We start from the raw sequence: 12937 nt of genomic DNA on the forward strand, positions 1-12937 counted from the left end.
CATTATTTAGTATAAGTTTTGTTATCAAACTACGACAATGTCACCGTTTTGTAACCCTGTACACTTAATCACGTTCAACACTAAGATATTTACATCAAAGCTTAAGTAAAATCTCAATTTAGCACCTCTGAGTACAAATTATTGCTGTTATTAAGAAAATGGTGTCTCATATGTAGCAGCTGGTTGCGGTTAGCGCGACGTCTATCGTTGTGACGTCGCCGCACGATACGACACCTTTACGTCTTGTTCAAATTGTAATTAAAATGGAACAAGTGTTGTTGCTGAATGAGTATCATGGCTGTATTAAAGCCTAACTTGTAGTAATATAATGTGCCTTTATTAATTACATGTCATACGTAATCTATGTATATTATATTTAGCAACTTCTATAAGTACTTAGAATTAATAGTAGCGAGTAGCAACTATTATGAACTAAATTCATATCTTAATGTAACACGTAGATGTATTACACACAGAGATCCACATTCAATATCTAAAAATATCTATCGATAATAGTGTTACCCCCATCACTCATGCTAACATACATGTCTAGACAGATGTAGAGTAGTGTGGGCGGCCGTGGGCTCCGTTTGTTCCAGAATACGTTCTATAGGCGTCTGCTGCAGGCTTAAAACTAGCAGCACCATTGTTCCTCAGCATTACAACTGGCACTAATGAAACCACGCCATTTGACACCGCCACAAATATCAAAAAACTTTGAAAAGAACTGCGCACAGGTGCTATTGAAACATTTTTCGATTAAAACTTCAATAAGACCTTATATTTTATTTACTCGATATCTCAAGGTCGTATATCGATATTAGCTTTCGAGAATTAATTAATTTGTAGATTTATTTGAAGAATACTTAGCGGAGTTTACCCTCCATTAATTTCTATGTTAATAGGAGCGGGGAGTAATGTTACAAACATCTTGTTTCGATATCAGTTTCCTCTCGACTCCTGAGAACAGTATCTTCATCTGAAGAGGTATCGACCTAATAAGGGCTTCATATTAAACAACCAACATAAATTATTCAAGTTTACTTTTATTTTGAAGCCGAACGAGTGTTTAATGGATTCCTGACTACGCTTACATAGCTTTTCATCCGCATAGTGATGAGATTATGTAAAAATGTCGATATTGGGCTACGCAGTAACCATCTTGGCAATATTAAATCGTACGGAAAAGTATGGAAAGCTGAGGTTGCCGTAAATGTTTATATTTTGGTTTTTATCCTGTCTACTGCTTAGCAGGCAGTTTCCAAGGTTGATGACCTTAAGCTATAGTATATGCATAATGGCTGGTTCATAAATAGATAAATATTACTTAGGTATTTTAAATCGGATCATGTCAAATTCTAGCTAATGACAAATATCTTTCTGTTTCCAGTCATTAAGTTTATTATGGGTGTTTATACAAATTATACAACCCTGAGAATAAATAGGTGGTCAAACAAATTTATTTTCCAAAAGAAATAGGTACCGTACCTAATGGACACAGAGGTCCTTTTTCCGTGTAACAAATTACTTTTTCGACTGGAGAAGTAAAGGTTACGTGAATTAACTTACTTAATTTATCATTTAATTTATTTAACAATTCTCGTAATGAACCTTAATTTGGAGACTTTTTGTGGACAAAACATAATAAGACGACGTTACTCAGTCCTCACCTTGAGCTCTTACCTTTGCTAGTGTAATTAAAACTAAAAAAACTGTTTTCTGTGATATTCTTCTGATGTTATTTATTAGTTTACGTACGTACGTATGACGGCACATAATGCTACTATACAATATAAATCCACTGTAATAAGGGTTTTTTTTTAGTGTATAGAAAATTATTCAGTGGCTTCTCCCGCCTTGGAGCGCCAAGGAAGTGTCAGACTCTTCCTGACTAAAAATCATCCCGTTCCTACTCCTGCTTTCGAGCCAGAGTCCCGCTGAACACGTTTGGTAGTTCGCAGCTCCAGATAATATGTAATAAGGGATCAGCCTATTGCCATATATTGGGCTCAATTCCAGACTCCGTGATACAATACATTGATGACCTATCTACCTGGTCTGTTTAGATGTACTAGTGTCTGCAGATGACAGGGTCCTCAACAATTCATCACGTTCCTCCATCTGAGAGTGATAGAACGATATTTATGGCTATCTATCACAGGTTTTTAATTAATTCCACCGCTAAATGCTTCCCTGTGGCCCTATTTGGCCTAAATGATGTGATTTAAGAATAATTTTAAGTTAGAAAATAAATAATTTTCAGGTCTGGTAAAATATTACTGGACTTTTCGATGTTAGAAATTCTGAATTACCGTTTACTTCAACTTAACCTTTCGGTAATAAAAATATTTGAGACCTCAGAAACTTAAGTTTTGTTTACAAACCTAATTTAACAGTAGAACTAATACAATCAATCACCAAAAGAAAAATAAATTTCTTTTACTTCATAAGTACTTGAAGAGTTCATTGACCTTAATATACAACGTGTAACAAAAAGGGGGTATACATATCAAGTGCACGGTTTCTAGATAACATAACAAACGATACGGGAAGGGTTTTTTAAACTCATGTTTTCATGGTACCAAGTTATGAATTTTTCAAATCGCGCCGGCGTACGATTCAAAATTAGCTAGACAGGTACTAGGCGATCAGATTGACATAAAAAATGTTTCGTAATATTAGCGAGTGATCCCTGTAGTGTTGTGACACGTTTGTATGATTTGAAATCAAGAACTATGCGATACCAAGTATTTGGTACTAATTTTTTTTAAACGTATTTTGAGCTGAAACTTTGTGTAGAGATTCTATTCAACCTGTATTCATCAGGGCTTCTTGATGTATATGGGTATTTTGTTACACCCTGTATATTTGATGGTTCATGAAAATATTTTGTAGTAAGTATGTACAAACAAATGACCTAATATTCCTTTGTAACATTAATTTTATAATAATAACAATAAAATAGGTCGGATGGAACAATGAGGATTTCTTCTAGTGACCATTTTACAAATTGAATTGAAATCTTAAGACGGCGACTTGGGTGACTGGCTGGAGACAAAATAATCCGATTATTAAAGTAAGAAAATGTAAAGAAACAATATTAAGAAATACTGATCAAATAATGTAAGGTAAGAAAATTGTTTATTTGTTTATTTTCGTAAGAGATTTAATACTATTGTGACATTGTGTTTTATCGGCTTTATTGGCTACTGTTGCTAGCGTGATTGTTTATTTGTCTTGACTTAGATTTGTTTCTCAAGTTAGTGTCAGTTTTATTAATAATCCAATATAGATGGGTGTTTCTTCAAAAACCTTTAACTTATATTTAACAAATCATTACTCTCCCACGTTGTTAACCGTCGTGGTAGCTTATTATAATCTTTATTTTTATTGGATTGGTTGAAAACTGTGTCACAGCTTAATTTACTGAAATCAAATTTTGAGTTTCAATTGGCAGAATTGTAAATTTTTGGTTGAGGATGATGACGCCGTTAACATTTTTGTTTTTTTTTAAGAATCACTTAGTAAAACTTCAGTACCTAGGGCTTCACTTTGTTTCCCATCTCAAGTCGATTTACCATAACACCTAATTTTATTCTTCAATATGGTCGTCAATTTAAAATATCGTCTAAAATTACTTAGGTACAGTTTTTTAATTACAAATATAAAATAATGGCCAATGCTACTAATTAAAAAAAATGCTTAAGAACTGCACTTTTTACAACTCAAGTTTAAGAAAAAAAGTGCTAAACCTTTCTCCTAGAGTCGACGTTCTAGACATGTTATTTCTACGCAAGACTGGTCATTTAACACAACGCTACTAGTCTTCCAGCTGAGACGAAGGTTTAGTTTTAAACCGCAGTTTAAACCAACGTAGCATTAACTGCAGTTAACGTGGTGTCGTCGGACTTTACGACTCAAAGTAATCGCGCAGCAGATGTCCTTAAGACTCTAATTTTAAACCTTATGTCGAACGAGTAGGTGATAATTTTACATATCTATGTAGGCTTGTGAATAAGCAGGATTGTTCAAGTGAAAAATTGTACATTTTTTATTAAACTAGGCGTTTGAGTTATTGACAATGAAATGATAATAGCAGCAGCCAGAATCTTATTAGAAATATAAAAAAGTAAATAGCGCAAGTCAGTCATACTGTGTGGTTAGTACCTAACATACCAATGTAGTTTAAGACATTGTCCCTTCAAACCCGCAATCTCTTCAACTCGAATGCATCTAAGGTATTTATCCAAAATCAAAACTAAAGTGTGGAAGAGCCATGCTTCAGCACGAATGGGCTGGCTCGACCGTAGTACCACGGTCTTAGAGAAAACCGACGTGAAACAATGCTTGTGTTGTGTTTCATTGTATTTCAGGCATCCATGGGTGGCGGCGATTGCTTACCATCGGGTGATCTGTCTGCTCATTTACCAGCTTATACCATGAAATAGAACCTCAAACCGATTAAACGTACCACCACAATCAAATTAATTCATCACACCCACTCAATAACCAAAAACCAATTTCAATAACAATTAATAACGCAGAACTCTAACAGTGTAACAGAATGCCTCGAAAGTCACTAATTACAGTGATTAAGAACAATAATAACCCGATTTCCGACCGTTTCCTTCATACAAATTCTATGCGGGCTCAAGTAACACCCTTGTTAGTTTCAAGTGGTCGGAAACTGGGTCGATGAAGTTGGTTGTATGGCCTTGGCCTTAGAAGACAATAGGTCTGATGGTGGATGGTTGATACGAGTGTGAACGTGGAAGGGATTGGTAAGGCATTGTTTATACTTACTGCTTTGTCAATACACCAGTTGCAAATGTGTCGCTTGTGGAGTTTCGATTTCTGCAGTTTCGTCTTGAATTGTTCGGTGGGTATTGGTCAGTTAGAAGTTGTGTGACCATGTATGTGTAGAGGACTTCTGTCTATTCTATTCTATATTCTCGTACATATACTAAGTTTACGATAGAAGAATTATTTGAAGTTGGAAATCTAATAAATTCGGATACTTTTACTCTAAAAGACTATTGGAAAATGGGGTCAATTGTTTTACACAATAAAGGTAGAAACTCCTCGCATTTATTCGTCGAGGTATTTGTAATGTATAGAACAAGATGAAAGTTTTGTGTAGGCATACAACTACATATAAAGTGTGCCTATGTAAATATAGTTTTTCATTTGAGCAGTTTTGTCGTGAACATGAGAACACTACCTCAAGTCGGTCCACTGGCTGCCTTCACTAGGCAGGATACGTAAGATCTAATTATACGCCTCACGCACTCCTTTCATAATAATCCTCGAATTGTTATTCTTGCCTAAAATCTGGGTTAATGTTCCCATGGCACGTTTGGCACTGCATATCCTTTGTCTTTTGTCTCTCTCACTAATGATCTGAATAACTCTGAATAATGACAAAAGTGGAATTTTCACTAGATTCGTTTTTCTTGCCTACACCATCGTTGCGCCAGAGCCATTGCTGAGCGAGGCGTTTTATTGTTGAGTATAGACTCGGTTGAGGTATTTATTATGCTTTTCAAAATGGTCAGTCATACCTGACGTTGCTTCAGACCTGAAAGCTAGCTTGACGGCTAGACATAGCGAACTATACTTTAACAATGACTATGTACACCTTTTTATATCTATACTCTACAAATAAACATTCTGATTTGATTTAATATATTGACTAAAAACACTTCAGGTATTATTTGTCTCCACAAAAATAGTCGTCTGTATCTAGACATTTACAATATTTACAAGTAAATAATGTACTTGTATACTTATGTCATTATGTCTGCCTACAGCAACGTCTACATTTTATTTGTTCGATAGGTAAGTACTAGACAATGTTTATTCTCAACGGATCGAATATCTCTTACGATTTACAAAATGGATGTCAATGTAATGATTTATGTCGGAATTTCACAGTCCGTTACCTGAAACAGATTTAGTTACTTACCTTGTTCGCTGAACAGGGCCAAAGGTACAGTTCCGAACAAAAGTACTACCTATTGTATTTTTATTTCAGGTTTCGTGTTTTTTTTTCTTTTACACTACAATAGATCGCTCGTTAGTACATAGTGATTTCATGTTAGTTTACCGAGAATGTAATGTGCTTTCTTTACACAAGATAACAAGGTTCTTGCAAGCATATTTTTTATGTGTTAAGTAGCATTTTTTTTAAATTTACTGTAGCATGTACATTACTGATTTCGTATTATTTAATGTAAAAAGAATTTAGAATTAAGTTAGAAAAATATTTAAATTTTAAGCTACAATTTATTCATTAATATTCAAAGATATTTTGATTACTTAGTACTCATAATAGTTAAATGTCTTTCTTAATGGGTTTTGACATAATTGCCTAGACCAATTTCTATTAGAAACAATTTCAAAATGTCATAGAAAATCTTTATTCAAATTCAAAGTAGATATTATTTTTGCGCTCCACTGTACCTGTGTTCAGAATCCATTAAATATTTATAAACAGATAGATTAAAGTGACGTGGCCTCGTGAACGTGTCTGCGAAATGATATTTATAGATTCGTATGAAAATATGATGATTTTTTTATGTGTAAGTATAGGTATAATAACAGGCGAAACATGTCAAGGAGACACAATTTGAGTGACAGAATAAGTCCTTTCCATATTTTATTTGTTGTCCTTAAATATAGAGGCACATATTATAAGGCTTCTTGTGAAATAGGTTGAGCTCGTATGACATGGAAGAATTCTAAGAATACAGTATGTGGGTTCTCGTTTTTTTTTGTACGGTTAGGTTGGTACCAATATTTATTGATTTAATTTGGTTATTGAATAAATTGATTGACTTGTTCAGTTTCATTAAAATCTAAGTATAGACTTTTCAATTTTGATATTTACAGCTACAATATAATATTGTACAAGAACAGAAAATTTAACAAGAACTCCTATTACATAGACAGAACGTACAGAAGATCCTCTATTACACGGGACTTATAACATAAATGGTGAAAAAGTGGTTGTACAATTGTACATTGTATAGGGGCATTACGGGCCGTAATGTGCACCTATGCCTACACCTTCTGGGATAAAAAGCGTGACATTGTGTTGCGTATCATATCTAGACACAGACAGTGTAATATTCTCTTAATAAGTTTTTTTTTACTTTTTATTAATACATATTTGTAAAACGCAAAATTATTTTCATAAAGAAAGTACGAACTATAAAGAATTAAGGACAAAGAGAATTAGAAAATTGATTTTAAACTAAAAAAACAACATTTTTATTAAGAAAATTGATTTAACTACGTAACTTAAATAAAAAACAAAATATCAGTTTCGCAAACTTTATTTTTAATCTTACTTTTGTACAATATCTTCAATATGCTTATATTAGGTATAACAACTTGCTTTTAATAATAATTACGATTAAACTGTAATATTTACATTAAATATAATATAATATTTTAATAATAACTCATTTCCAACAACCTTGAGCTTAACTTATTTTTTATTTTTAACAGTTATTTTGAACCTAACTATAACCTAGGTAATATAATTATAGAAGATATTAGATATCTACTAAATTGTTTTTTAAGATACTTTTGATCAAATACTCAAACGCCACTCAATTTTATTAAGACGCTCCCAAGAATAGTTCTGTCACTTTTAATTCTTAGTAAAATAACAGAGATGGCACGATATTTAAGTACAACTTAAAATTGAGTGGCATCTCAGTATTTGGGCGTTTGACACTGTTGTTTGAACAAAATGGGGAAAAAAGACAAAAGCTCTAGGTAATTTTAATATTGAGCTCAATTGACAATAGTAATAGAGTTCGAAATAATAAATAAAATATAATTGATTATATCTGTATGATACGCCAACCCACATTGAGCAAGCGTGGTGATTAATGCTCAAACCTTCTCCGTGTGAGAAGATGCTTTGGTCAGCAGTAGCCACTTATAGGCTGTTGATGTGTATGAGACACGTTAGTAAAGAATATGCTTTTTGATAGCATTCAAAGTCAAAGCTAAAGGAAAGTTAAGTCACTCCAGAATGTCAGTTAGTCTATAATTTGACTGAATTTTACTTTTAATATCTAGCTGTTGAAATTCAATTATCAAAATATGGGACCTACAGCTCATAACGTCACCGTTCCGCGTAAGTTGTGAGCCCCGGTGTAACTTGTAACTAGTAGAGCTTTTCTCGAACATTTCACGTGAGTTTGCAAATTAATTTAGAATGTCTTACAATAGCTTTTTATACAAAAATCAAGTAGTTGATTGGTTTTTCAGAAATCTTATTCACAAAATGTTTAGTTTACATAATATAATATATCCACATTGCTTATTAACATTAAATTTACATGCATTCTAATCTACAGTTAACAAATATTACTAACGTCATGCGTAAATAAGTTACTTAGTTTAATTTATGCTGCATTTCTTTATCACCTTAATTGACAATATAATTTTTATTTTATGTTGACACATGATTGGCACGTATTACATTAACATTTTTAAAATATAATATAAAATTAAAATAATTAATACAAACAATCAAAAATATAACTTAAATAAAAAGACATTTGAAATGTTTTAAATTGACGAACATTTGTAATTTATTTTCATCGCTTATAACGTGCGTCTTGTATTGAAAAGCCTTTGTTTAGCCTTACCTCTTTCCGACACTGGCTTTCTTCTAGGTATGAGAAACAACAAGACCCCTTAACTAATGGAATAATCTAGGTTTCAAAATAGGGGTAGTCTGCAAAACCTTTTAGTACACAGGTAAGTAAATTAATATTGAAGCCTAGTTTACCTAGTACAACAATGCTAGTATAATCATGCGCTACATACCAAATTATTTTGCTTAATGTACTTTAACTTAAGTAATTTGCATTCCCAAATAATGAATACTGATTCTCTAACAGCTGTCTTCAGTTTAATATAAATGACTTTATTTAATTTTTCAACAAGAATAATAATTTGTTCCAAAACAATTTTTGTCTCAAAAACACTTACATATGTTACCTTTGAAGGTACTAAAAATTTGGTTCAAAGTAACTACGCAAAAAGTTGAAGGTTTATTCTTAGCAACAATAAAAGTGGAACAGTAAGGGTCCGTTACCTACAGATATATTATCCCTTATGTAATTTCCTTCGTAAATCTTCAAAAGAAATAGTAACAGATATCGAGTAGAGTACCTATTTACTCAGCTCTATGACAATCAATCGCCTATAACAATAGGGTTGTCAATATCACTTATTTTATTACTCACATTCTTATTTGACACCCTTATCCGCATCAGCGACCAAATGAAAAAATAAACCCTATTTACTTACCAATGTTTACTTATTTCCCTTGGCCTTACAACCACCAGTGTGGTACATAACCTTTATAAATCACTTACATTTTATCATCTACAGCAGTGCGTGACTCAATTGAAGTTTGGCACATTTCATTTAACACATTCGTTGACAAAAGACTTTATTTCCATGTACCCTAGTTTCCTATAGTGCCTCTAAATGGGGGGTTTGAGAGGCGTGTTGCCGACGTGTAGGTTGTTCAGCTGTGGTAACAAGATGGCCGCTGTGGATATTGCTGTGACGAGCACGAAGACTGCTAGGAGCGCTCTGTCCGCTACTACTGCCACCTGGAAATTGTCAGTCATTATAGTCCTAGTCAAATTGGATGTCATCCTATGTAAGGGCAATGATAGCAGTAACTCGGTCGTCCTTGCCCATTCTATATACAGAGGTAGGATAAGCTTTTGTTGGGTATCAGATAGAAGGTGAATGAGAGCAAAATATAACTAGCAAAGTCGTTACTTTGCTGGTACCGAAGTTTCGATATGATAGCATTAGATATCATACTTATTACCGCTTTATTTTAGGATGATAATTTAAATATAAACGCAAACAAAGCCATGTGAGATTTAATAAAATGGAAATTCTGTATCAGGCTCCAACCAGACCTGCAAAATATGGCGTAAAACGAAACAAAACTACACGCCAGGAATATATCACGAAACACTCGAGTACATGCATTTTCAATGCGACACTTGACGTGGCAGGTGTCTAACAAATGTTTATGCAAAAAAAATACACCTCTCAAGTACTAAAGCTTTAAAAAGTTACGTTTTTGTATGTGTTGTAACTGTATTCAGACAGATATATAGTACATCATATAGTCTGTTTTTTTTTTGAGGGTGTAAAATCATCCCCTAACTATTTCCGCCTTTGGTGAGGCGTGAAGGAGTATCAGGTTCTTACTGACTAAAAACTACCAAGTTCCGACTCTACGTAATCCGCAGCTTCGGATCAGGCATCAGCCCTATTGGGCCTATTTGTGGTGGCTCTTTGAGGCACGTGCAGAACGCGAGGCGCCGTACGCGGGTCTGGTTCTGGTCGGGCGGCGAGGATGTTATATAGATCAAATTAAATAACAAATTCCTTTTCCGTGTCAGGGTGTTGTAAAGTGGCTCGTAAACTAATCACAATTCACCCACACAAACCCAAGCATAGATAAATAGCCATTAAAACAACATAACACTCTACTTGATCTCAGCCATTTAAAAACAGACAGCAAAACCCTATTCGTGTCGTGCTTCAAAAACAAATGCGAGGGATTATTCTGACATCAGCTGTTCTAAGCGAGCAATTTGATCGCATTTTATTTATTGTAACATCGAGACTCGTTTATCGATACATTGTATTGCTCTCACTCGATTAAACAGAATCGCAAATATTTAATTGGCCAATTAAGAAACTTGGTTGTACGCGCCTAAATTGTTACTGTAATATGTGTTTAGAATTAGTTTTGAATTGCTTTCATTTAGGGATTATTGGATAAATAATTTTGTTGTTTCATTACTGCAGGTTTGAAATGTAGCGTGATTGTTAGATATTAATAAACGAAGCTTAATAAAAGCTAAAGTAAATATCTTTAATTAACTTTAGGGTCTACACACTGTTATCTAAGTCATATAGCCCTTCAATTTTAATATGTATATTCGGATAGTTTAGTATCCTGTTCATGTTCTGTTAAATAGCATTGTTAAAAACAAAAACTGAATTGGACGAATCGGTAAAGACAATGGAATGCCAATTGCTACGAATCATCCACACCTCTTTCGCATCATTGGCAGTCATCAGTATTTTCATGCATGCTCGTCGATTAAAGGTACTTTTAATTTTGTCCTTTAAAATATCGCCAATCTGGTCGCTATAATTATGTCCGTAATATATACAATATGTAAAGGTAAATAACATCATTACATTTTTAAAAGCAGTTATTATAAAATCTCATAATATAAAACCACTACGTAAAATCTAGTTAAACACCACTGACCATCGTACTAAAACGGCCTTTTTAATGAGAATTTACAGCGGAACGTGCTTTTCCTAGACTCGCATTCAAAACAAGATAACTAGAATTAAATAAATACATATTTTCCATTTTATTTGCTTACAAAACAGTGGTACCAACGTTTCAAATAACTTGAAGTTATCTCATAAAAATACTTGGAATGGAATCGGGTCGACGATTATATTAAAATGTGGCATATTTGTAAAGATATTTTAATAAAAATAAGTTAATATTGTATTACAGTAAATATCACTTAAACAGCTGAGTAGAATTTAATGGAAACAGCTTTAGAGAATAGGTACTTTAAATATCAATTTGGATAAAATTGATTGGTTTGAATATTAAAAAAATATGATTTGATTATTAGTTTGTTTAAATCGAACAGGCTAGACAAAGAAAGTGATTTTTGATTCTTTTTTTAGTTCTCTAACCTAAATACTACGTGACTGAAGTCAAAGGCTCAAAAGTTTGTACTATATAAGTGATTGAATTTATTTGTTAAATAACATTTAGTTAAAGGTCACTGAAGACATAACATGTTATTATAAGTTCAGTGATATCCAAAATAAAGATGAAAAATAAAGTGGGTAGGTAATCCCTCTCAGAATTGTTCAAAAAGGCGTACTTTTCCTACACTGGTCCACCCACAAAGGCAACGTTGAAGTGTAACAATACCATGACCAAAAATTCGACTGTTCTTTGAATTCTCTGATCCTCTGAACCATCTAATACTCTTTGAGATATTATGGATCGAAAGACACATAGATATAACACATAGAACCAACGAAACGGCTCGAACAAAAAGTAATAGTCTTTGGTTTAAAAGTATCAAAATTCAACTTCTCACCATTTTTTAAACCTCAAAAAAGTTACAGGTGGAACTACAATGGTTACTACAAGCTATACTGGTCATAATTAAATTGTAAACAATATACTATTCATAGTATGTACTTATTAGGTACTATTATTTTTCAAAAATCTTAAAAAAATTAAGTTAAATACTTCCTGGGAATCGAAGCCACTCGACTGAGTAGGCAGTTATAATATAAATTATGTACAAATACATAAACCTACTGGTTAAACCTACTCGTATATTCATCCCTTAGGTTATTCTATTATGACAAAATGTATGAAAAATATTTAAAATTTCTATCAAAATACCTGAACGTGACATTTTCAGCTTTAAATTGATGGATAAGAGTTTTGCAATTCAAATTTTCTAATTTGAAAATTTACGAAAAAATATCGAATTCAAATTTGTAAACTTTTCAAAGGTCGTTTTTAATAAATTAAACATGAGTCTTCTCATCTTTGGTGTTTACTAATTTATGTTTATTAAGTAAACGTGAAAAGTTAAATTCCATTTGGAGATACACACTTTGAAGACTTTAAGCTCGAAACATTTATGCTATTAAAACGTTGACATGGTATGTATTTATTATTTTTTTCGGAATATAATCGTTACTGAGAAACAGCTTAAGTAATCATTAAATCTCTGTTAGTGCGGCAGTAAGTCATTGACGATTAATGAAGACTTTTATTTTCATTTTGATAGTGATAACATTATGCTATTAC

At 32.9% G+C, this 12937-nt stretch overlaps 1 protein-coding gene across 1 annotated transcript in view; it reads right to left on the reverse strand.

The window, feature by feature from the left end:
* Nucleotides 1-8572: 8572 nt before the first annotated feature.
* Nucleotides 8573-12937, reverse strand: part of LOC118269784 (neuronal acetylcholine receptor subunit alpha-10) — a 101501-nt gene continuing 97136 nt past the window's right edge. The window contains exon 11 of the mRNA XM_035585097.2: nucleotides 8573-9647. Coding sequence (XP_035440990.1) covers nucleotides 9516-9647 — 132 coding nt within the window. The 3' untranslated portion in view covers nucleotides 8573-9515. The remainder of the gene's footprint in view (nucleotides 9648-12937) is intronic.

Source organism: Spodoptera frugiperda, chromosome 15 (assembly GCF_023101765.2).
Source record: "Spodoptera frugiperda isolate SF20-4 chromosome 15, AGI-APGP_CSIRO_Sfru_2.0, whole genome shotgun sequence".
NCBI lineage: Eukaryota > Metazoa > Arthropoda > Insecta > Lepidoptera > Noctuidae > Spodoptera > Spodoptera frugiperda.